This window comes from Hemiscyllium ocellatum, chromosome 18, assembly GCF_020745735.1.
Source record: "Hemiscyllium ocellatum isolate sHemOce1 chromosome 18, sHemOce1.pat.X.cur, whole genome shotgun sequence".
NCBI classification, from domain to species: domain Eukaryota; kingdom Metazoa; phylum Chordata; class Chondrichthyes; order Orectolobiformes; family Hemiscylliidae; genus Hemiscyllium; species Hemiscyllium ocellatum.
This window is the reverse complement of record NC_083418.1, coordinates 54,355,465-54,381,808: the sequence shown is the minus strand read 5'-3', so window position 1 is coordinate 54,381,808 and position 26,344 is coordinate 54,355,465. Positions and strand designations below refer to the sequence as shown.

Below are 26,344 nucleotides of genomic sequence, written 5' to 3'. Positions count from 1 at the left end.
GATGAAGAATTGGTTGTCAAAGGTGAAGACGTTATGATCGAGGATAAAGCGGATGAGTTGTAGGACGGTGTTTGGAAACTGGCAGTTGTTGGCGTTGAGTACTGAGGCTGTTGCCGCAATGCCATCCTTGTGGGGGATGCTGGTGTAGAGTGTGGAAACGTCCATTGTGACGGGGAATATTCCCGGTTCAACTGGTCCGTGGGTGCTGAGTTTCTGTAAGAAATCCGTAGTGTCACGACAGAAGCTGGAGATCCCCTGTACAATAGGTTTCAAGATCCCTTCCACATAGCCAGAGAGATCCTCACATAGGGTCCCATTGCCCGACACGATGGGACGTCCCTGAATTGTGCACCTTTTGGAAGGTAGTAGAAGGCAGACACTTTCTCAGACTCACAACCCCACCCCAGACAGACACACACGGACAAAGACCCACATGCACACATACATTTTGTGGGGTGAATTTGTACTTGCAGAATTACATTGCACTTTGCTCAAAAACTGCATACATTCATGTAGAACTCTGAGCTCAAAAACTGCATGAATTTATGTAAAACTCTGTTATCTCACTTTTTAGATTAGAATCAATCTAAAATCAGGTCATAGTCAGAGAATACAGGGGGCTAACACCTTCAACATATTGTCTAGCTATCACCATTGTTAACAGCTAACCCGAGAATGCAACTTTTAAAAAAAGGTTTTGTGATTTACACATGAAAGAAGTGAAACTATCACTGTATTCTAACAGATGAAAGGCTTAACAGACAATCAGTTTTTCAATGTACAATTTCAGTTACATCACACTGCAAATTTTTGATATAAATTCTGTGTTACGATCGAGCCCTCCACAATCACCTGATGAAGGAGCATCACTCCGAAAGCTAGTGTGCTTCCAATTAAACCTGTTGGACTATAACCTGGTGTTGTGTGATTTTTAAAGATCCAAGGTAGACAGAATTAGACTGTAATTGGATCAGCCAAGATTTAGATTACTTAGTGTGGAAACAGGCCCTTCGGCCCAACAAGTCCACACTGATCCTCCGAAGAACAACCCAACCCAGATTCAGTCCCCTTCACCTAACACTACAGGCAATTTAGCATGGCCAATTCACCTAATCTGCACATTTTTGGACTGTGGGAGGAAACCAGAGCACCTGGCGGAAACTCACGCAGACACTGGGAGAATGTCAAACTCCAGACAGACAGTTGCCGGAGGCAGGAATTGAACTGGGACTCTGGTGCTGAGGCAGCAGTGCTAACCACTGTGCCACCGTGCTGCCCACTTATATGATCTTATTGAATGGCGGAGAAAACAGGTAGGGCCAAATGGCCTGTGCCAGTTTCTAATTTAAGCATCCAAAAATATGGTCAAAGGCGATTTTAAGTACAGTCATTTCTTCTATAGTGCGATGTCACGTTCCTGAGCGACCGCGCACTACACCAAAACCGTATAATTCGAATAATACTATGTTGGTGATGCAATTGTGCTATAGCCAACATATGTTTTAAAAGTTTGGACTTTAGAAACAGCGTCCATATTTGTCAATCGCACTACAGCGAATTCGTTTAGATGAAACATGTACTATAGCAGAACGACCTAGAAGATCGATTTAGAATTTTTTTGTATTCTTTTGAAGGGAATGTGGGTGTTGTTGGCTGTGCCTCCATGTTACTGCACATCTCTGAATACACTGGACAATCTGAGAGTGGTGGTAAACTGCAGTCTGAGTGTAGGAATATCACCAGTACTGTTAGGAATGGAGTTTCAGCATTTTGACCCAGTCAATGGTGCTGTCCAGTTCAGGATGGTGGATTGCTGAGAGGCAACTTGCAAGTGATATGTTCCCATGCATCTGCTGCCTCTGTCTTTCAGATGTTAGAGGTTGCAGATTTAGTAGGTGCTGTCGAAGGGGCCTTGGTAAGTTGCTACAGTGCATCTTGTAAATGGTGACCATCAGTGGTGGAAGAATTGAATGTCGCAGGTGGTGGACATGGTACTAGTCAAGTGGGCTGCTTTGTCCTGGATTGTGTCAAGCTTCTTGAATGTTAGAGCTGCACCTATCCAGGCAAGTGCAGAGTAGTCCATCAAACCTGTGATCCGTGCCTTGTTAATGTTGGACAGTTACTGGGGAAGACAGAAGGTGAGCTACTTGCCACTGAATCGGTAGCCTCTGAGCTGCTTTTGTAGCTGTAATATTTAATGGCTAGCCCAGTTCGGATTCTGGTCAGTGGTATTCTCCATGTTAGCAATGGAATGCTAATGAACCTCAAGGAGCAATGATAATGTTCTTGCTTTCTTGTTAGAGTCAGCTATTGTCTGGCACTGTTGTGGTGCAAATCTTATTGTCTAGATCTTGCTGCTTCAGTGTTTGAGGAATCTCAAATGATGGTGAAGATTGAATCAATCATCAGTGAACATCCCCCACCCAACCTACACCCTTCTTTACATCGCCCCACCCACCCCTCCATAGAAGGATGGTATTTGATTTTAAAGCAACTGAAGCTGGTTGGGCCTAGGGTGCTTGGTTGAAGAACACCAGCAATGATACCCTGGAGTTGAGATGGTTGAGCTCCAACAATCACAAACAACTTCATGTCTTGTGCCAGGTTTGACTCCAACTAGCAGAATATTCTCTTTCTAAATTCCAATTGATTACTATTTCTCTAGGACTCCTTGATACCCCATTTAGTCAACTATGACATTGATATTGAGGGCAATTGCTCTCCTCTGGCCTGTGGAGTTCTGTTCTTTTATCCATGTTTGGACCAAGACTATAACCAAGTCAAGAACTGAATGGCCCTGACAAAACCCAAACTTGGTTAGTTTCATAGCTTTCAATCTCCCACTTAGTGTTCGATAGCATTTGCCACAACTAGCTTGCACAGACACACATCCTTCCTCTGTGACTGTTTCTAGCCTTCCCTTATCCCACACACATTCCAAATGAAATTCCATCTCATGTTTCGAATCCACTCAAGATTACATGTATCTTTGCATATTTCAAAGCTCCACAGACAGCCCCTCCTGTATCCTGAGACCTACACTCAATGCCATACATACTTTAGACCTCTCTCTTCAATAGTGTTACCTCTCGCCATCTCAAGCTGCCCTGGTCGTCAGTTCAGTTTAACTCTTCTTATTCGACACCTTAAAAAGAAAAGACATTTTCCATTCTTTTCAGGTGTTAAGGAATATAAGATCTAAAAACACTCCATACCAATGCCCCTCTGGATTCTTTTGTACTACTGCTTGACTATAAGATCATAAGACATAGGAGCAAAAGTAGAAGAGTCTGTTCTGCCACTTAATAAGATCATGGCTGACCTGATAATCCTCAACTCTAGTTCTCTTCCTTTTCCTCATAATCCTAGATTCCCTCACTGATTTAAAATCAATCTAGTTCAGCTTTGAATATACTTAATGATCCAGCCTTGTGATTCTTATCTGGAATGAGAAAAATTGATCAGTTTTGCTTCCAATTTTCTGCATCATCACCTAGTTCATCTCTAGCTCTTTATTTCTCTTCCTTGACCTCCTTTTTTTCCATTTTTAAGGATAGGCTATCCACCAATATCCACTACAAATGCATTGATTCCCAGAACTACCCCCTCACAGTAATCTTGACTGTGCTTCCTCACATCTTGCTTCCTGCAAGGACTCGACTCCATTCTCCATCTCCATCAGATCTTCCTCAGGGTTCACTGACACGTTTCTCCTTTTTTTATTCTCTCCTCAAGGGAGAAATTTCCCACATTGTGTTTGAAGCATTCCAGAGCTGTGTCTGATGCACTTGCCATGTTCCTGTCATCCTCTGCTCGTCTCCATCCCTGAGAACAATGATAGGCTTACTCTTGCCATCACTATCAATTCACCAGTCTCTGCATTCAAAAGGTCTTCTCTGCCATATCTAATACTACCATCACCAAACACACCTTCCCTCCCTCCCACTGTCGCCATTCTGTCGGGGTTATTTCCACCCTGACACTTTGGTCCACTCCTCCATCACTCCTAACACCACCTCACTCCTCCATCAATAAAAAGTGAGTATTGCAGATGCTGGAGATCACTCCTCCATCATACTTTTCCATACAGTTGCAGGAGGCATAATTCTTGCCTCAGCACCACCTCCCCACTCAGTGTGAGGCAGAAATACTTGCAGGTGAATCAGCAGTTTTATTTCTTCTTTGTTCAGTTTAGTCTACCGTATTTGCTGTGGTCTCTTCTATGTTGATGAGACCAGATGCAGGCTGGGTGACCACTTTGCAGCATAGTGTGCAAGAATGACCCCAGCCTTGCATTGCTTGCCATTTCAAGTGATTATCTTCGCTCATATTGCTAACCTTTCCATCCTCAGCCTGTTAGTGTTCTGACAAAAAGTTCAGCATTAAGTTAGGGAACAACGCCTCATTCTTCTTGGCTACTTTACAGTTTTCAGAGCACAACATTGAGTTCAGCAACTTCAGATCATGAACATTGTCCTCTTGATTTGAAAACTCCATATCGTGTTAGTAACTTTGTTGGCTTTATTCTCAGCAGAGTGGATTTATTGTCTCCTTTTTCACACATCATTTACCCCATGTATATTTTTTTCCCCCATTTCTGTTGTCTTGTTCTGGCCCATTCCCTGTTCCAGCTCCTTTCCCTTCTAAAACAGAGTTGTATTGGACTCAATGTTTTCTTCAGAAGCTGTCAGACCCTCCTGAGTTTCTCCCAGATTTCTTTCCAGAATCTGCAGGATTTTGCCTTTATGCAGTAAAGATTGTAGGTTTGGAAATTCATGTTAATAAGCCTTGATGAACCACATTTAAAAACAAATGTACAGTGTAATCCTAGGATGAGAGCTGTCGAAGACTTAGTGTTGGGCTATACCTAGGAGCGATGATGTGCAGGTGCCGGTATTAGACTGGGGTGGACAAAATTTAAAAATCACACAACACCAGGTTATAGTCCAACAGGTTTATTTGGAAGTACAGGCTTTTGGAGCATTGCTCCTTCCTCACGTAGCGAGCTACCTGAGGAAGAAACAGCGCTTCGAAAGCTTGTACTTCCAAATAAACCTGTTGGATTATAACCTGGTGTTGTGATTTTTAACGTAGACCTAGGAAATTCAACATGAGGCTTTAAAGTTAGCACAAGAAGAGTTAGTACTAAAACAAACAATAATGGATGAGGGGACAAGATAGAGACAACACCTGTCAAGTGAAACCTAGAGACTCAGAGGTCAATGGGAAAGGCATTAGAATAATGAACATCATTTTGTCTTTCATTAGCATCAATGTAGCTTCCTCTTTTACTGCATCTATATTATTTGTCTCAACTATTTCTTATGGTGTGAAGTTCTACACACTCACCACTCACTGGAGAAAGACATTTCTCGGGACTTCCTCTTTGTATCTAATATTGACTACCTTAGATTTATGGCCCTTAACTTTGATATCTCAAATCATGAAACCACCTCCACATTTCCCCCCTCAACTCCTTCATAACCTTTATCAGGTCAGTGCATAACTGTCAAGAGAAAAGATCCTTGCCATGTTTAGTCTTTCCTGATGTTTATAATAGTTTTATTTTTACATCGTTACCAGAGCCTTGTTTTTTTTTTTCTGTGTCTCTCTCTCTCTCTCTAATGTGGAGAGCAGAACTTTACTCGTGGAAGGGATGAAAAGTGGTTTCCGTGTCCCTGATGCTCAATTGAAGGATGTTGTGCCTGATCTGAGAGAGAGATCGTGATGAAGAAGTGGTGGTTGTGAGGCTAAGATGAGGATTAAACAGTGATTTTAAACATTACAGTGTCCACTTGCAACAACATTATTTTGACTTAATTAAATTGGAAAGCTTTTCTGCTGATTAGTTGCTGCAGTATCCATTTCTTTGATATTCTTTGAGTAAACGTTAGATATTCTGAATGTATTTCAATCCGCCAAATTTTGTTAGAATTTGCATTATAGCTCCTTTATTGAATCTCTAAAATATACCAAAGTGCTTCATATAAGCTGAATAGAAGTACTGCTAATTATGATTTGCAATTAAGCAGCTTTTTTGACCAAGCTATTTATCATCACTGTGTATTTCTCCCTCAACTCAGCATCTGACCCTCTTGTAGGGAAAAAAAAATATGCTTAAGGGGGTTATTCTGGTTGTTTGTTAATGAAATATTAAACTGGGGACAGATCGGTCCCCTCAAGTGTGTGAGAAAGATTTGGTCCATTATTTCAAAGAAAATTGGGGAGTTCTCCCCATTGTACAGGTCCATATTTACCCCTCATCCAACATTGCAATATATAGTTGATCTGTTCATTATTGCATAGTTTATGGAAGCTTGATTTGCACAAGTTGGCTTCTCCATTTAGTCTGCATTGATTAAATTTGGTAAAATTACTTTATTAATTAGCTATAAAATGTTTGGAATGCCATGAAAGACACTATATAAATGCAAGCTCACCTTTTTTCTTTCCCCCACACTCTTCACTCCAATATTTTTGCACTTTGTGCTTTTAGGAAAGATGTAGTAATGGGATTGTTTACTTTGGGTTTACGTCAGCCTAGCCCAGGTCAACTGATGGGAGGTTACAGTTTTTAACGTTGCCTTAATGTTTACAGTAAATAGTTCTGCTTTGTTTATACTTAAACATCTTTGACATGCCAGCTGTACATTTACAGAAGTGAGAATATGCAGCTGTAGTATAAGTGACGGCAGCACACACAGGAGGAAGTGAGTTTGGTTGCACTGAGCCTTCCTTGATCAAGTATAGCTTAAAATATTTTGTTTGGTTCCAGGCATCCACATCTCAGGACAGGACATATTGATATTTGAAGGGATGAAACATTGATTTATCAAGATGATCCCACAGTAGCAAGGATTAATTTTAAGGATAGATTGCAAAGACTAGGCTTGTAGTTATAAGGTTGAGGAGCCATCTACCAAGAGTTTTATGATTTTTGATTGGTCATGGTCTGTCTTTGTGAGTTAAGTTTGAGGAAGCAATTTTTCACACCAATGCCAGGAAGAGTGGCATTCTATATGTGGAGACACACAGGCACATTCACGCACAGGCAGACAGACACACAGACAGAGAGACCAGAAAGTAATGGATGTTCACACTGTCACAGCTTTCAAGCCTGAAAACAATACATTCTTGTTGGAGAATAGAGATGAGATGTAGATTGGCCACAATGCAGTTGAATTCTTGAAAGGTTGAAGGGCTTGACTGGTTGATTCATGTTCCTAAATTCTTTGCTATCAAGTCAATGTGGTTTTCTCAGCTGAAACTCCCATTTGTCTCATTCCAATCCTGCTTGTAGTTGGATTGATCCATTATAAATTCATAGCTGTAGGCTCCAATCCAATAAATTTGAGAACAAAGTGAATTTGACGTCACTTGAGTACACTAGCTTGAGCTTTTTTAATAATTTTGGATTTCATAGGTCATGCATCTTATAGCATAACATTTGTTTGGTTTCTGGACTTAAAATCATAAAACATTTACATTCAGCCTGTTGTGCCTACATCAGGCTCCTGACAAAGCTAGTCCCATTCTCCAGCCCTATCTCCATAGGCCTCTGATTTCATAATTTTCAAATATGCATCCAGTTTTCTGTTGAAACCTCCTACACATTCCCAGGCAGTGCATACCCAATCCTAAGGGTTTGCTCAATGTTCGTTCCTGGGAGTGTCATTTCTGTGTTCCCACGATGAAAATATTTCATTCTCAGTGATTCATTGTTCCAACTCACTCTGAATCCAGTACACACCCTGATGAGCCGACCTTAATATGTTGGTTTCCAAACTGGTGTCCTAGAACTCTTGAAGGGCCAATGAAAAGACATCTGAGGATGTTTCTGGATTTTTTTTTTCTCTTGTTGTCCAGCATGCTTGTTTCTGACACATCTGCCTGAAAAAATCAGCAAATGAGATCTGAATTTAATTCATCATCTGTTAACACCCAGTTCCCTGCGAGACAAAGGGACTGGAAGAGTATTACCATGTCTTGGCAACCATTTGTAGGCTTGTTGTGAGTGAGTAACTGTAGGGGCTTTAGGAATGGGTCAGTGTTATCAGAAGGACCTAAGATAAGGAAATGAAAAACTTAGCACCTCATAACCACTGTATGTCTTGAATTACTTTACAGGCAATTAAGTATTTTTGAACTGTAGTCACCTTTGTACATAGGCAAGCTAGCATGCCGCAAGTTCTCTCAGACCATGCAACAGTGATCAGGTAATCTGTTTGTGGTCACCACAGTCTTACCAGACGATAGGATGCCCTTTCATGAGAGGGAGAATGACTGACTGAGTTTAGCGTAAAGGGAGAGATTGAGAAAAAGAGTCCTTTTTTATATAACCTCAAATAACTGGGATGAAACCCGTACATTGGCATCACTCTGCATTGCAAATAAGCTGATCAGCCAAGCAAAACAGAAATTGCTGGAGAAACCCAGCAAGTCTGGCAGCATCTGTGAAGAGAAAGCACAACCAAGCATTTTGGGTCTAGTGACCCTCCTCTAGAAGTTAGTCAACTGTCCAGTCAACTGAGCCAACTGACTCCTATGAAATTAAGTAAATGTTGGCTAAAACACCAGGATGCGCTGTCCAAAAATAGTGCCATAAAATCTTGTGTCTAGGTGAGAGGCCTCTGTTAACTGTCGCGTCTGAAGGACAGCACTTCCAACTGGGCAGCTGTCCCTCGGTCCTGTATGAGAATGCCAATCTTTTAACCTTTGTCTTTTTTGTGCAGGGTTGGGGGTTATCATTTTCCCTTATACTGCATCATTATAAAGTGAATTAGAAGGGCTCCATTGGCATAGTTGTATTGACCCTACCTCTGAGCTAGGAGGTTAGGATTCAAGTCCCATTTGCTACAGGGATATGTAATAACATCTCTGAGCAGATTGTTTAGAAAATATTTAACATGGAGGAGGAGTGCTGTCCCTATTATTATTTGCAAAGATTCCCCAGGAATGCTCCATATTTGCAATGGTGCAACAGGAATGTTCCAGAAATTATCGTGGTAGTTAAGAATGGCCTGGAGTTCACAAGGGGATTCCAAGGAGTGTATCTGACCTCTGCCAACTTGGATTTGGATCATACTTGAGTTTTACACAACCCTTGGTGTCTAAACTACTATAAAGTTTAAATTTTAAAAAAATTACTGCCTGCAAACTAGAAGCGAATGCATGCAGAGCGAGTTCCCAACTAAGATGACTGGGAGAACTGTGAAAAGACCTTGACCTAATAAAGTGAATTTTGCTGTCACTATGATTCTGTTGACCAGGCTGTACTTGTATCACTGCTTCAAGGGGTCAAGGTGTTGATAAATAGAAATGTTTTCTTGTTGCTTGAGCTCCGTTGGAAGGACAGCCTGGGGTGAGTTGGTACAAAAGGGTTAACTGCTGACCAAGTGTGCGGATTAAATTTGAACTGTAGGAAATTTAAAAATTAACCTGTTTTAAGCTCGTTCACTGCCTTAGACATAACTAAAGTTTTGAGCTGGTTATTTTACTGCAGACCACAGTCCAACTTCTGCCTTGAGACAGTTAAGAAGAAAAGCATCTTTTTGGCGTTTGATCGGATTGTGAGGGAAAAACCAACTAATTTTGATTTGGGTGAAAGCCAGTACAATCTGATCGTGTAATGTACCAGAATTGAAGTTTGGCTTTTCAGGAGTGCAAGCAAGAAATAGTTTGTTATATAAATGGAATTCTGGCACATACTCCCACAAAAGGTTGTAAATAGAGTCATAGAGACATACAGCAGGGAAACAGACTCTTCGGTTCAACTTGTCCATGCCGACAGGATATCCTAACTTAATCTAGTTCCATTTGCCAGCACTTGGCTGATATCCCTCTAACCACTTCCTCTGGCAGCTCATTCCATACATGCACCACCCTTTGCATGAAGAAGTTGCCCCTTGGATCACTTTTAAATTTCTCCCATCTTGCCCTAAACTTTGTAACATTTAAAAGGCATCTGGATGGGTATATGAATAGGAAGGTTTTGGAGGGATGGACCAGGTGCTGGCAAGTGGGACTAGATTGGGTTGGGATATCTGGTTGGCATGGATGAGTTGGACTGAAGGGTCTGTTTCTGTGCTGTACATCTCTATGACTCTATGCCCTCTCTAGTTCTGGATTTCCCCCCCCCCACCTCCGTGGGAGAAGACCATGTCTATTTCCCCTATCCATGCTCCTCATGATTTACAAACCTCTATAAGGTCACCCCTAAGCCTGGATGCTCCAGGGAAAGCAGCCCCAGCCTATTCAGCCTCTCCCTATTGTGGAAATCCTCCAACCCTGGCACCATCCTTAAATCTTTTCTGAACCCTTTCAAGTTTCACAATATCCTCCTGATAGGAAGGAAACTAAAAGTGGCCTAACTAATGTTCCGTACAGCCGCAACATGACTGCCCAACTCCTATACTCAATGCTTTGACCAATAAAGGAAAGTGTACCAAACGCTATCCTATCTACCTGCGACTCCACTTTCAAGGATGCAGCAACATTTTAGGAGCTTTCCACACTGATTGGGCTGGCACGGTGGCTCAGTAGTTAGCACTGCTGCCTCACAGCACCAGGGACCTGTGTTCAATTCCTGCCTCATGCAACTGTCTTTGTGGAGTTTGCACATTCTCCCCGTGTCTGTATGGATTTCCTCCAGATGCTCCGGTTTCCTCCCACAATCCAATGATGTGCAGGTTAGGTGGATTGGGCATGCTAAATTACCCATAGTGTTAGAGTGCATTACTCAGGGATAAATTATAGGATAGGGGAATGAGTCCGAGTGGATTACTCTTCAGAGGATCGGTGCGGACTTGTTGGGCCGAAGGACATGTTTCCATACTATAGGGAATCTAATCTAAAAATATCATAATTTTTAGTACCCTTAACAAAAACAATGAAGCTCAGGCAGGAAGTTGAGATGGACCATGAGCTAACTGATTTTCAGAACAGGCTCAAGAGGCTAGCCTCCTTCATCATACAGCCAATGGGATCCTATTTTAAAGAAAGTGCATCCATATAGCAGCATTCAGAATGCCAGGACATCCCAAAGTCCTTTTACAGCCAGTAACGAGTAATTACTGATGTACTGTAGGAAATTGCAGCCAATTTGCACGCTGCAAACTCTTGACTGACCAATAATTTGTTTTAGTGATCCTACTTGAGTGATGTCTATCATAGAATCTGATTCATAGAATGACTGCAGCACTGAAGAACATAGTGTCTGTGCTGGATTGCAACTCTGCCATTCCCATTCCCTAACCCTTTTCCCATAGCCTAGCAAATTTGTTGTCTTCCCGTTTTTATCCAGTTCCTTTTTGAAAGCAACAGTGGAATCTGGAGCCTCCACACATGCTTGTACAGTGCTTTCTAGATGTTAGCCAGCTGCATAACTGTCACTTGCCTTTCTTTTTTAGTAATCAGCATAAATCTTTTGACCTTCTCTCCAATGACAGGTTTCTTCCTAGCCACACTCTGCAGACCCCTCGTATTTTCAACACTTCTATCAAATCTTCTACCAAATTCCATCCTCAAAGGAAAACAACAAAGCTTCCAAATTTGTCCATGTCACCAAACTCTTTCAGTCCTGAATTCATTCTTATAAGTGTTTGCCCCGCTGTAAAAACCTTTCACAATGCCCAGAATGAGTCCTCCACTTAAGACCAAGCCACTATCTATACAATTTCATAGAATCCCTACAGTGTGGAAATAGGCCATTTGGCCCAACAAGTCCACACCGACTCTCTGGACAGTATCCCACCCAGACCCATTCCTCTACCCTATTACTCTACATTTACCCCTGACTAATGCGCCTAACCTACACGTTCCTGAACACTTTTATTTCAGCAGTTTATCATGGCCAAATCACCTAACATGCACATCTTTGGACTGTGGGAGGAAACCCACACAGACATGGGAAGAATATGCAAACTTCATAAAGACAGTCACCCGAGGCTGGAATCGAACCCAGGTCCTTAGCTCATGAAGTTCAGGATTCCAAATGCCTTTTTAACCATTTGTTCAGCCTCACACAGCCAATATCGCCTTTAAATGTTTGTGCATATTAAATTCCTAAGTCTGTGTTCCTGCATTCCTTTATTTTGTATTGTCACTCTTTTTGGTCTTCCCAACAAAACGAATCCTTCCTTTTCTCCCCGTCAAACTTCATCTACCATAGGGCCACCCATTCTGTCAACAGTCTGTGTCCTCTTGACGTCTATCACTGTTCTCCAAAATTTATAAATTTGAGTCTTGTGACTTGAGGTAGGATGCCTAGGGGATGGGGGGAAGCTCCTCAGATTTTGGAAATTGTCATGTGATGATTTTTATACAACTGAAGGGGTAGGTGGGGCCACAGCTTTAACTCTCTTGTATGAAAGGCAGCACCTCTAACTGTGCAGCCCTCGCTTGGTACCACACTGGAAGTATCTGTCTGCCTTACGTACGCCAGTCTCTTGACTGGGACTTGAACCCATGGCCTTTGAATTCAAAATCTGGAGCGTACTGCACAGTTTGACATTTCTGTTTGGATGCCAAATGAAACGTTTTGGTTGTACAGCATAGATTTGCAATTTATTAACTTGCTCAGGTTATCACACTTCTCTTGGATTTTAAAGCTTGAATTCAGTGAAAGTGACAGAATTTAGTAAGCACTAAATTTGTGTAAATGGTTACAAAAGTGAATAAAGTGTAGAATGGTGTATCGCAGAAGGAATTTCAGCCCTTTGAAATAGAATGAACATTGTCAATGTTGTTAGCAAAATTTTAATATCACACCTTCCATCAATTGTGCATATTGTGTGGTGGAGCAGATTATTCTGACCAGTTTGATTTTTTTTGTTTTTAATATTTAGGGCAATCATCGTGCAGCTGTGAATAATGAAACCTGCCAAGAGCGACTGACACGGTTGGAGAGCGACAGGGAGTGCCTGGTGCTACAGGTAAGTTCTCTACTCTTGCAACCGTACCCCATTCCCAACCTGCAAATGTCTAGATTCGCCTCATTCTAAAGGCCAGGAATCAGCAATACATTGACCAAACTTTTTTAAAAAATGGCTAAAATTTAACTTGCGAATAACCAAGGAGGCTAACTGAGTTTACAGTTCAGGTTAGCCATTATAATATTGAATGGGAGATGACAGTTGTTGATGTGAATGGCTGCATCCTGGGTTCTTGAGTTGATAGAAAGCTGTAGTTATGACTTTTTTCATTTTCTTTTGCGCCTTCACCGATTTTAGTTTCTAATGAAAATTAGTAACAGGAGCAGAGGTAGGCCATACCACCCCTCAAACCTGCTTTACTATTCAATCTTCCACCTCCATACCACTTTACTTCCTTACTTCCAAATGTGTTGACTCCATTAGTGCCAAAAATCTACCAATCTCCAACTTGAATGCAGTCAATTTCTGGGAATCTGTAGCACTCTAGAAAAGGGAACTCAAGATTCCAATCTTACTGAAGAAGCTTCTCATCTCCCTCTTATATGAGGAGCTACCCCTCACCCTGACATTATGACCCTTGTTCTAACTCTCCATCCAAGGAATCCGCTTGTTAACAGCTGCACTGTCAAGCCATCAAGAAGTTCATATGTTGCAATGTGACCACCTCTCATTTTGCTAAACTCAAGAAAATGAGGACCTTGTCTACGCTTTCTTTCCTCACAAGACAACACTCTAATTCCAGAAGTCCGGTGAACCTTTTCTATATCCCTTGCAAATCAATTTAATTTTGAAAATTTTTATTTGTATTTAATCATGGGCTGTGGGCATTACTAGAACACCTGCATTTAGTACCCATTTGTAACTGCCTTTGAGAAAGAGGTGAGAGCTAAATTCTTCAAATGCTGCAGTCTGTCCATGAGAAACATTTGCTATTGGGTGGGAAATTTGAGGATTTTGGCCCCATGACCTTGAAAGAATGGTGGGCTGTTTGCAAATCAGAATGGCATATGACTCTGACAGAATCTTGAACATCATGGTGTTCCCATGTTGCTGCCCTTGGTCTTTAAGTGGTAGCAATCATGAGTGTAGAATCTCTCTGGGAGCTGCTGCAATGCATCTTAAAGATAGTGACTACAGTGTGCTGATAATGGAGACAGTGAATGGATATGATGTTCGAGGGATTTTTATTTTGCCTTGGTGGTGTCAAACGTGTATGTTGGTTTACCTGGCCATTGCAGATTAAGTCACACTCCTGTCCTGTGCCTGACAGCTGTTTGGATAGGATTTAAGGTGTCAGGAAGCAAATCACACACCAAAATACTCCTAGCCTCTGACCTGATTTTGAAGCCACAGTAGTTCTATAGCTTGTCCAGTTCAGTTTCTCGTCCATGGTGTTTCCCCCCAGGATGTTGACACAGCGAAAGTCGATGATAAAGTGGCATGGAATGTCCAGAAATGGTGATTAAATTCTCTCTCTTTTGTAGATGATCATTGCTCAGCACTTGTGTGGCTCAAAAGCTATTCACCACATAAACTGACATACTATTCTTACTGCACATGGCGTGGTCTGTCATTCTGAGGTGCTGCAAATGGAACTGAACACCCCAATTGTTAGAAAATGCCTCTAATTATAACTTTTGAAGGGAAAACATCTGAAGGTGTTGGGCCTGAGATGTTTTCCAGAAGAAACCTGGGGCTGAGGAACTGGATTCCAACCCCCCATAGCAGTTTTCCTTTTGCACTAGGTATGAATCCACCCAGTGTAGTTTCTTAACCAGTCACAGACAGCTTGTCAACCAATCAACATTTTATCATGTATTGTAAATTGTTGTAGTTTGATATTTTCATATTTGTGAACTGTCCTGATGAGTGGGAGACCAGAAACCTCAGGAAAATGTCCTTTTCAGTGATCCTCGAGTTCACGTTTAAGGGTCCATGATGCAACACTTTATCAAATGCTGCCTTGATATCCAGAGCAGACATTCTTACCTAACGTCTAAACTGAACCTCCTCTGTCCATGTTTGGATAAGTCTGCAGTAGCTCTGGCGTAATCCAAACGGAGTATAAGTGGTAAAGTTACTATTGAGCTCGTGCCACTAATCACTTTAATGACCAAGAGCAGACTGATGAACAGGTAATAGGTTAAGATCAGAGTGGTGCTGGAAAAGCACAGCAGGTCAGGCACCATCCGAGGAGCAGGAAAATCTGTGTTTTGGGCAAAAGCTCTTCTTCATAACCCTAACTCTAAGCCCTTCAATGGGGATATGCTGTGCTTCACCATCAACATTTAACATGAATGTAGTCCTGCATTATACTCACCAGGTTGGCACCTCCTGTTCATGCACACTTGGTCTTGTGTCTGGCACACACGTACACTCCTCATTGACCTGGGCTTAACGATAATGGTAAAATGAGGGAGCTGATGTGACATGAAGCCCTTCATTAAGAATCTATACTGGGTGGATTCATACCTAGCGCAAAAGGAAAACTGCTATGGGGAGTTGAAATCCAGTTCCTCAGCTCCAGCTTTCCTTTGGAAAACATCCCAGGCCCAACACATTCGGATGTTTTCCCTTCAAAGTTATATAATTAGAGGCATTTTCTAGCAATTGTGTAGTGTTCAATGACCAGCTTGATTTTGACTTGGTTTTTCTTTTGTGGACAGGATGTCCCTGTGCAATTTACCACCATGTCTCTTGGTGGACGTGTCTGTTGTAGTTGCCCAGAAACAACTTAAATAGGGACACAACTAGTTCTTGAATGCATGTCTCCTGTGGAAATGTTTGATAAATCTCAGTGCATTGAAGCATTTTTGATATTGCATGCAATAAATACATTTGACTGAAGACCTCCTATCTGTGATGTTGATGACCATGGAGTCTAAAATGTATTGGTACTTTGGTACTTGCTTGAACATGACTGTGTAACTGCATGAGCCTGGTCTTCAGTGGTGATATGCTGTGCTTCACCATCACCATTTAACATGAATGTAGTCCTGCATTATACTCACCAGGTTGGCCCCTCCTGTTCAAGCACACTTGGTCTTGTGTCTGGCACACACACATACACTCCTCATTGACCTGGGCTTGATGATAATGGTAAATTGAGGGAGTTGATGGGACATGAAGTTACTGATGGCCTTAAAGATGTTTTGTATGCGCAGTTTTTTTTTGAGCTGCTAACTCTGATCGGAATCTATCCCAACTGGCAGGATGATATTTGAATTTGACCATGACCAATGGTGATATGAATTCTGTAAAATCTGGAATAAAGGGCGAGCCTAAGGGTGGCCATGTAACCACTGTCGACTGTTGTAAAAACCATCTGCTTCACTGGCCTTGAGAGAAGGAATACTGCCATCCTAACCTGCACCCCCCTCTCATTTATCCCTCCACCCCCGAGGCTCCCAGCCTCATTCCTGATGAAAGGCTTTTGCCAGATATGTCTCTTCTCCTGCTCCTTGGATGCTGCCTGACCTGTGCTTTTTCAGAATCACCTTCTCGACTCTAATCTGCAGTCCTCACTTTCACTTAGTTGATTTTTAACCTCACTGCGCATCCTCTTCCAAGGCTGCCTACCTTGAAGTTTTCCTCCTCCCTTGACAAGGATCTGTGAGTCTCTCTCCCACTGCAACTCCCAAGTCATCTCCTCTGCTCTGAAGCTCTTCAGCCACTTCCTGAAGCAGACTCGGTACCCCCACCTCCATCCACCTATTGCGCACTCAGCTACCTTCTCCCTACCCCCGTCCCATTTATCTCTCCACCTTGAGGCTCCCAGCCTCATTCCTGCCCGAAACAACATCAACTTTCCTGCTCCTCGGACGCTGTGCTTTTCTAGCACACACTCTCGACTCTGATCTCCAGCTTCTGCAGTCCTCGCTTTCGCCTAGGTCTCAGACATACAGCAGTGTGGTTGTCACTTTGAGCAATTAGGGATGGACAATAAATGGTGGCACAGCAGCAATCCCATGAACAAATAAAACAATGCATGAAATCCTTATTTTGCAGACAAGACTTTGTCTCCACAAAGACTGTTATTTGTTCCTACCAATAATGTGGACAGATGTACCAGCAGCAAGGAGATTGTTGAGGACACAGTCATATTTGTGTTCTCTCATTAGTTCTTTCACCACCTAGCAGGCCTCAGTCAGTAATGGTGCCATGGAGCCACTCTTGATAGTGATTGAAGTGCTCCACTGAGATAACATTCTGCGATTTTGCCGTCCTCCTCCTCTTCCGAGTGCTTTTTAATATGAAGGTGCACTGATTTGTAATTTAAGGGAGGGCAGTGGGTAGTTACCAGCAGGAGATCACCTTGTCCAGGTTTGGTCTGATGCTGTACTTGGGGTCCAGATTCAATGATGAACTCTCCTAGGCTGCTCCTTTCTGACTGTATGCCTGCCCTGCCAGTGGAAGAGGACTTCCCGAGGGATGGTAATTAACATGCCTGGGATATTGTGGGCAGCACGGTGGCTCAGTGGTTAGCACTGCTGCCTCACAGCACCAAGCTCCCAGGTTCAATTCAAGCCTCTGGTGACTGTGTGGAGTTTGCACGTTCTCCCTGTGTCTGTGTGGATTTCCTCTGGGTGCTCCAGTTTCTTCCCACTGTCCAAATATGTGCAGGTCAGGTGAATTGACTATGCTAAATTGACCTTGGTGTTAGGTGCATTAGTCAGAGGGAAATGGGATAGGGTGGGTTCTCTTCAGTGGGTCAGTGTGGACTTGTGGGGCCAAAGGGCCTGTTTCCACACTGTAGGGAATCTAAAAGAATAACAAAATTGACTAAGGTCATACGCAGGGTATATAACTGTCAGGCTATGTTGTACAAATTTGTGGGACACCCCTATCAAATTTTGACACATTCTCAAGTGTTCATGAGGACGTACAGTACAGGGTTGTTTGGCTTAGCTTTTGTTGTGAGAATTTGAGAAATAGTCACAGAAGACCCTGCAACCCCTCAAACCAGTTTGGCGAATGATATCATGGCTAAATTTCTCCTATAGCAGAAGAGACCCACACCATGTCTACTGTCTGTGCTGGTGGCAAGGGGAGGATTAATGAGGGTTGGGTGCTTCACTGAACAGCCTAAGACCATCACATGATCACCCGTCCTGTGATTTGGCCATGGTAAGCTGCCTGAAAGCCTGAGCTCCATCTGCATCTCTCTTTCGTGATTGGCCACGAATTCTGTTAATCCTGTCAAGATAAGCGTTGTTGGTTAATTGGTGATTTTTAGGGGCAAAGTGGTTCTGTTAAGTCAGGTGTATATCAGATGTCTTGAACAGATATTCTCATGCTATCATCACCACATCATAGCATGTGCTGTGAAGATATGGAGATCTCATTCTCCATCTTATCTCTGATCACTTCAAACATAATACTCTACTGGAAACATGCTTCTCAAGTGTCCTTGAGCTGATATTAAGCTGTTATGTGCCTTATAAATGTAATATTTTATATAATAGTGAGCCATAATATATATTGGATTTTTCAATATCACAATATTCATGCCCGGTTCATTTTTTTTTTTGCACATGAGATAATGTGCATTGCTGTATAAAGAAAACAACCCCCTGTTTGAGGCAAACTTGCACCAGGGATAGCACATCCAAAAGGGGGGTATACGGCCCATGTGAAGTCAATTAAAGGCCAACAGCTCACAAATGCAGAGATCTGGTGAGCAGATGAATAGGCTCTTAAGCTTGTAGATCCCCTAAGTCCTATCAATCCTTTTAGGAAAGCCAACATTATTCAATGGCAAAGTCACTCCTTTTTGAAAGGCAGTAGGTAGTAACCCAAATTAAATAAACCTATGATTTAAAATCCTCCCATGTTCCCACACTGCCTCCCTTTTTTTTTCCATTATCAATTCCCAAACCCCAAATTTTGTCATGGAATATGCTGCCTGAAAGGGATTGAAGTATACTCAGTGGAAATTTTCAAAAGAGAACTGGACAAGAAAAATACTTGGAGGGACAAGAAATTGGGATCATTTGCAAAGATCAGAGGAAATAGACTTACTGGATAATTCTTTCAAAGAGTTGCCACGGGTTTCAATAGCCTCAATCTGTGCTGTATCATTCTATGATTCTGAGAGATGATGGATAGTGTATATGCTGTAATGACACTGTCCACCCAAGGAAGGTGCTACAGTGTCAAGTTTATGTAGCTGTTTTGAATAGGAACAGGAGAATTTCTCATGTGCTCTAAGAATATAGGATACAAAGAAATCAAGACTGAATGGAAAAACTGGGAGTTTAATTATTTCCATGTCACAGAATCTCTACAGTGTGAAAGCCACCATTCAGCCCATTGTGTCAACGTTGACCCTCCATGCGGCTGATGCAGCTACCACCCCCATGCTGATTGATGTCACTTCCGCCTTCATCATGGCCACTCCCACAACCACTTCCACCCCTCACAATTCCTCATGCATCACACGTGACATCACTTCCGCCCCTCACATCATTGCTGATGCCACACGTTCATTGACTTCCGCCACCCCTACTGCCGTGGTCACCACCACTTCCGCCCCCACCAGCGCCACTCACCTGCATTCTGCTGACACGCCCCCCACAGACCCCACTGTCACTATCCCCACCCCCAGAACCCCGAGGGGAACACCTAACTCACTTATGACTCCATCCCCATTCCCTCCACCACTGCACCCACTCCCAGTTACAGGTTCCACCCCCCCCCCCCACCCATTCCCAGCTCCACACCCACACCAGATCCCAGCTCCCAGCCCTGCCAAGTGTTCACCATCCCCCCCCAGACGTACCCCTCACTGAGGACGAACGATCAGTCCTCAGCAAAGGACTCACCTTCATCCTCCTCCGTCCAAGCATCAATGAATTTAATACACGCCATGACGTCGAACAATTCTTCTGTCGCCTCCACCTCCGAGCTTACTTTCACAATCAGGATTCCTGCCCACCTTCTGAGGACCCCTTCGCCCACCTCCAACATACTGCATCCACCTGGACACCCCACGCTGGCCTATAATCTGCCCTCGACCTCTTCATTTCCAATTGCCACTGGGACATTAACTGCCTCAACCTGTCTACCCCCTTCCCCACTCCAACCTCTCGCCCTCACAACATGCAGCCCTCCAATCCCAACCTCACCATCAAGCCAGAAGATACAGGGTATGCAGTGGTAGTCTGGTGCACTGACCTCTACGCCGCTGAAGCCAAACGCCAACTCGTGGACACCTCTTCCTACTGCCCCCTTGATCATGACCCCACCCCCCATCACCAAACCATCATCTCCCAGACCATACAGAACCTCATCACCTCAGGAGATCTCCCATCCACAGCTTCCAACCTTATAGTCCGGGAACCCCGCACTGCCCGGTTCTACCTCCTTCCCAAGATCCACAAGCCTGACCACCCTGGCCGACCCATTGTCTCAGCATGCTCCTGCCCCACTGAACTCATCTCTACCTACCTTGACACTGTCCTATTTCCCCCCTAGGAACTCCCCACATACGTTCGAGCCTCCACCTCCTCCAAGACTTCCGTTTCCCCAGTCCCCAACGCCTCATCTTCACCATGGATATCCAATCCCTCTACACCTCCGTCCGCCATGACCAGGGCCTCCAAGCCCTCCATTTTTTCCTCTCCAGATGTCCCCAACAGTACCCTTCCACCGACGCTCTCATTCGTTTGGCCGAACTGTTCCTCCCCCTTAACAATTTCTCCTTTGAATCCTCCCACTTCCTCCAGACCAAAGGGTTAGCCATGGGCACACGTATGGGCCCCAGCTATGCCTGTCTCTTTGTTGGCTATGTAGGACAATTGATCTTCTGTCATTACACCGGCACCACTCTCCACCTCTTCCTCCACTACATTGATGACTGCATTGGCACCACCTCATACTCCCGCGAGGAGGTTGAGAAATTCATCAACTTCACCAAAACATTCCACCCTGACCTCCGATTTACCTGGACCATCTCTGATACCTCCCTCCCCTTCCTGGACCCCTCATCTCCATTAATGACGACTGACTTGACACTGACATTTTTTACAAACCCACCGACTCCCACAGCTACCTGGATTACATCTCTTCCCACCCTACCTCTTGCAAAAATGCCATCCCGTATTCCAATTCCTCCTCCTCCGCCATATCTGCTCCCAGGAGGACCAGTTACACCATAGAACACACCATATGGCGGCCTCCTTTAGAGACCGCAATTTCCCTTCCCACGTGGTTGAAGATGCCCTCCAACGCATCTTGTTCACATCCCGCACCTCCGCCCTCAGACCTCACCCCTCCAACAGTAACCAGGACAGAATGCCCCTGGTGCTGCTCTTCCACCCTACAAACCTTCGCATAAACCAAATCATCCGCCGACATTTCCACCACCTCAAAAGACCCCACCACCAGGGATATATTTCCCTCCCCACCCCTTTCCACCTTCTGCAAAGACCGTTCCCTCCATGACTACCTGATCAGGTCCACTCCCCTCTACAACCCACCCTCCCATCCTGGCACTTTCCCCTGCCACTGCAGGAACTGTAAAACCTGTGCCCACACCACCTCCCTCACCTCTACCAAGGCCCTCAAGGAGCCTTCCACATCCATCAAAGGTTTACCTGCACATCCACTAATATCATTTATTGTATCCGTTGCTCCCGATGCGGTCTCCTCTACATGGGGGAGACTGGGCACCTCCTAGCAGAGTGCTTTAGGGAACATCTCCGGGACACCCGCCCCAATCAACCACACCGCCCGGTGGCCCAACATTTCAACTCCCCTTCCTACTCTGCCAAGGACATGGAGGTCCTGGGTCTCCTTCACCGCCACTCCCTCACCACCAGATGCCCGGAGGAAGAACACCTCATCTTCCACCTCGGAACACAAACACTTCAACCCCAGGGCATCAATGTGGACTTCAACAGTTTCCTCATTTCCCCTCCCCCCACCTCACCCTAGTTCCAAACTTCCAGCTCAGCACTGTCCCCATGACTTGTCCGGACCTGTCCTACCTGCCTATCTCCTTTTCCACCTATCCACTCCACCCTCTCCTCCCTGACCTATCACCTTCATCCCCTCCCCCACTCGCCCATTGTACTCTGTTACTTTCTCCCCACCCCCATCCTCCTCTAGCTTATCTCTCCACGCTTCAGACTCACTGCCTTTATTCCTGAGGAAGGGCTTTTGCCCGAAACGTCGATTTCGCTGCATTTTGGATGCTGCCTGAACTGCTGTGTTCTTCCAGCACGACTAATCCAGAATCTGGTTTCTAGCATCTGCAGTCATTTGTTTTTACCTCCATAGAACATCCCACCCAGACCCAGCCCCCATCCCACCTCTGTAACCCTGAATTTCCCATGGCTATTCCACCTAACCTGCACATCTTTGGACTGTGGGATGCAACCAAAGGAGACCTACATAGACCTGGGGAGAATATGCAAACTCTACACAGACAGTTCCCCAAGGGTGGAATTGAACCTAGGTCCCTGGTGTTGAGGCAGTAGTGCTAACCACTGAGCTATTGAGCCACGGTGGTGGCTTGCATTTATGGCAAAATTATTCCTCTGCCTCTAAACCTCCTTCACCTGAATGCCACACGTGATCTTTGACTCTTCCAAAAATGCCACTAATAAGTAGAAATTCTAAAACAAAACCTGTGTCATAACCTTTCCCACTGTTGGACTGTGTGCTGCTGGGATACTTGCCAGCAGCTTGAGATTCCAATATTTGTTGTTTGCTGTGCACTTACATTCCTGTTTCAAGTTGCAGCTTGCTTGGCTCAGAGTTGGACCCAGTGCAAATCTTATCAGTCAATTGGGTGCAAACCTCAGCACTACCCAGGTTCCACATTCCTGTACAGAGTTGCGAAAGAGCTCTGTGATAGGCAAGTGAGCTAGTGGTAAATGAATAGATCCAATTGAGACTTGAGTTACTCTACTTCCTCATTTACTTTTGAGTCAGACAGGCAGTCAAAATTATAACTCAGACTCCAGTTGGAGCTGTCGTAAAGTTAGTTGCAGGCTGGAAAGTGAAATGACATTCTGTTCCTTTTTAATCGATAAGTTTTTAAGTGCACTTTTATTTCCTGGTTAGCTGAGTTAAGTTGAGGTTCTTATCTTTTAATTCCATTTAGTGTGAACTTTCCTTTCTGCACTTTCTTCTGATAGGTGAGTGTGCTGACAGATCAGGTGGAGGCCCAAGGAGAGAAGATCAGAGACCTGGAGGCTTGTCTGGAGGAACATCAGCTGAAACTCAGCACAACTGAAGAGATGCTACAGCAGGCAAGTTTATTCTTCAAGGGAACATGTCATTATGTAGTTAGTGGAATTTTACTTGAAGTCTACAGTGCAATTGACTCTTTAATTCGAAGCTGTTTATCCAAACGTGTTTTCAAAGCACAAAATGCTTCCTTGGTGCCCTTTTATTTCCACTGCTTAATTTGAATGACGGATTTGCATTCATTTTCTGCAAATATTGGAAGGACCAGGCATGTATTTTCTCGTATTTGGGAGATCAAAAGTGGTTGATTTAAATTGAGATTATTGTTAGATGATTAATTAAGTTAATAGTTTCTTTTTACTGTATCTTGTCTGGTGGCGGGAGCCCAGACCAAGGGGGAATAATCTTAGTCAAAGTTAGGTCTCTCAAGGGAGATGTCAGGAAATACTTATTGCAATGGCTTGTGGAAATCTGAAAATCTCCTGGCAAGCCTGTTGAGTCTGGGATCAATTGAAAGTTTTCAAAACTGCGATTGCAAGATTTTTGCTGGTTAATTAGAGTTAAGGAACTAAAATGAGTAAGTCAAGTTAAGGCACAAATCTGCTGTGATCTAATCCAATGGCAGAACAAGTAGTGAGGGCAGAATCACCACCTCCTGTTCACATGCTACTCTGAAAAGAAATTAGGAGGAGTAAATCTAAGTATAGCAGTAAGTTCTTGGGGTCAAGGTCACGTGACTGATGGGCATTTTTTTTGTGTTCACTTGCATTGCCTCCTGAAAGTGCTGATTTAAGTGGAACAGAATGTATGTCTGTGTGAGAATGCAACTCTGTCTGCTGGAACCTAACAAATCATTTCTTCCTGGAGATTCAACCTTTTTAAGTTTTTAAAAATAATAAACCACAAGTTGTTTTCCCCATAGTGGAACTTTGCAAAATCTGCTCCACTGGCCTGGTGAACAACCTAAATATTTAAAATGAAACATTTTAATTCAGCACAAACATGCTGCTTCGCAAATTTTGGTCTAATAGTTTTGGGGAGTAATTAAACATAAACTATAATGGGAGGAGCAGATGATGAAAGAACATGTGGTTTATCCATGCTTCTTTCAATATGCTTTTTTTTAAACTAAGTGCATATTTTGAGCCTAGATAGGACTTGAATACATAGAACATTGTAAACATCCTTGGGAGGTTGTAAAGAGCTGAAAACGAAAGTATCAAATCAAGCTTTTTTTTTTAATGAATGAAACATGATGCTCAATATGTGCAAAGTAGGGTCTATGCCAATCTTGGTAAAGGGAAAAAATTTGGTCAGGTCAGAGAGAACTTCCTTCACATAAGTACTTCCTTTTCTGTGGCACTGTTGATGGCCTAAGCTTTACAGCCATTTATGAACTTTTGAATTGCTTGTAATGTGTGAAATGATGCTGCATTTTTGCACAAACTATATTATAACAACGTCCAGACAATCTGGTTTTAGTAGTATTGGTTGAAGGGAAAATGTAAAGGACCAGTTACAAGGTACGATTCCCTTGATCATCATCAGAGTAACAGCATGGAATCATTTACACCACCTCGGAGGACAGAAGGACCCTCCGTGTATCTGAGACAGCATCTCCAACAGTGCAACACTCTCTCTCTCTGTATTGCACTTGGAGTCCTAGAGGTCGACAGCACGGAAACACACCCTTCAGTCCAACTTGTCCATGCTGACCAGTTATCCTAAACTAACCTAGTCCCATTTGCCAGCACTTGGCCCATATCCCTCTAAACCTTTCCGATTCATATGCCCATGTAGATGCCTTTTTATATGCTGTAATTGTGCCAGCTTCCTCCATGTTCATTCCATACATGCACCACCCTCTGCATGAAAATGTTGCCCCTTGGGGGAAAAATATATTTGGGACTTCTCACCTCTAGTTCTGGATTCCCCCCACCCCAGGAAAAAGACCTTGTCTATTTACCTTATCCATGCCCCTCATGGTTTTATAAACCTCTGAGGTCACCCTCCACCTCCAGTGCTCCAGGTTGTCAGGAAGAATGTTTTACCAGAATTTCTCGAGGAGGACTTGAAGCTGCAAATTTCTGATTCAGAATTATGGTTGTTACTAACTGATCCATGGCAGGAATAGATCTGTGCACACAGCTTTGATCGGCTAAATGGGGCCTCAGTTTAATATCTCATCTCAAATGACAGCAGCTCCAATAGTGGATGCTGCGAGGGTTTGGAGGGGAGGGTTCAATCTCAGTAGTCTACTCAAACCTGGGAATGGAACTTGAACTCATGACTTTCTGACTTCGACTCAAAAGTGAAAACATGAGCACTGATTCTTACTCCTCGCCTCTCCTCAACAAACACTTCAAGGAGTTTTCAGACTCGCAAGAAAACCCACTATGTATCTAATTTTGATTTTTTTTAAAAAAAAGTTTTCGGCTGACTTCAACAAACATTTTGTTTCTGAAAGTATACAATATGTTTAACCACATGATGTGACTTTTAACCAAAAGTTTGAGGTAAAATTTTGTTCCACGTGGGGCAACTAAGGCCAATAGCATAGAGACCGAGGGGTCAAAATATTTGGTTTATTCAAAGATTCTAGAATGATGTAGATATAATTCTGATGATGAAAGAAATCAAAAGGGTATGGGAAGAAAGAGGAAACTGGGTACTGAGTTGGATGATCAGCCATGGTTGTACAGAATGGTAGAGCAGGCTCAAACAGGTAAATGGTCTACTATGTTCTGTCCCTATGTCTCACTCCCCAATCCTAATTTTAACTGGGCCAATGCACAGGCTCTGTTCCCTACCTCCCTCCTGCCTGGCTGCTCTAGGTACTCTGGCCTCTTCTATCTGAATAACCCACATGCTCCCTCCTGCTGAATGTCTGTTGCACATTACCATAAAGTAGCTCAACCAGTCACCACTACTTGTTCTTGTGTAGTTGCTGCTCCTCCAATCACAGAATCTATCTCTTGAAGAGCAGTAAGAGTGGGAAGGAGCAAACTTGTGACTGGAGAAGCTGGAGTGGGTGATAACAGCAGGGTCTTTCAATTGGAGGAACAATTCCTGACAGATTCTATCTCTTCCACATCTGGAAAATGGTCTTCCTCTGGTCGTTCCTGTGAATAATTTTCAGAATTACTTGGGGGCTTTTGGGGGTGGTTTCACTTGCCACTTCTCTGTATTTTGAGCACTGAGAGATACAAGGGGAA

The 26,344-nt window shown here is 43.5% G+C and overlaps 1 protein-coding gene across 8 annotated transcripts in view; it reads left to right on the top strand.

Annotated features, from left to right (window-relative positions):
• The window catches only part of LOC132824473 (liprin-beta-2-like), a 269,719-nt gene that overhangs the window by 143,533 nt on the left and 99,842 nt on the right, over positions 1 to 26,344 (top strand). For 7 of the 8 annotated variants that reach the window (XM_060839031.1, XM_060839028.1, XM_060839030.1 and 4 more), the window contains 2 exons: positions 12,846 to 12,932; positions 23,078 to 23,191. In XM_060839031.1, the coding sequence (XP_060695014.1) occupies positions 12,846 to 12,932; positions 23,078 to 23,191 (201 nt within the window). Of the gene's footprint in view, positions 1 to 12,845; positions 12,933 to 23,077; positions 23,192 to 26,344 lie in introns of those variants that run through there. The other variant, XM_060839033.1, reaches the window with a different exon arrangement.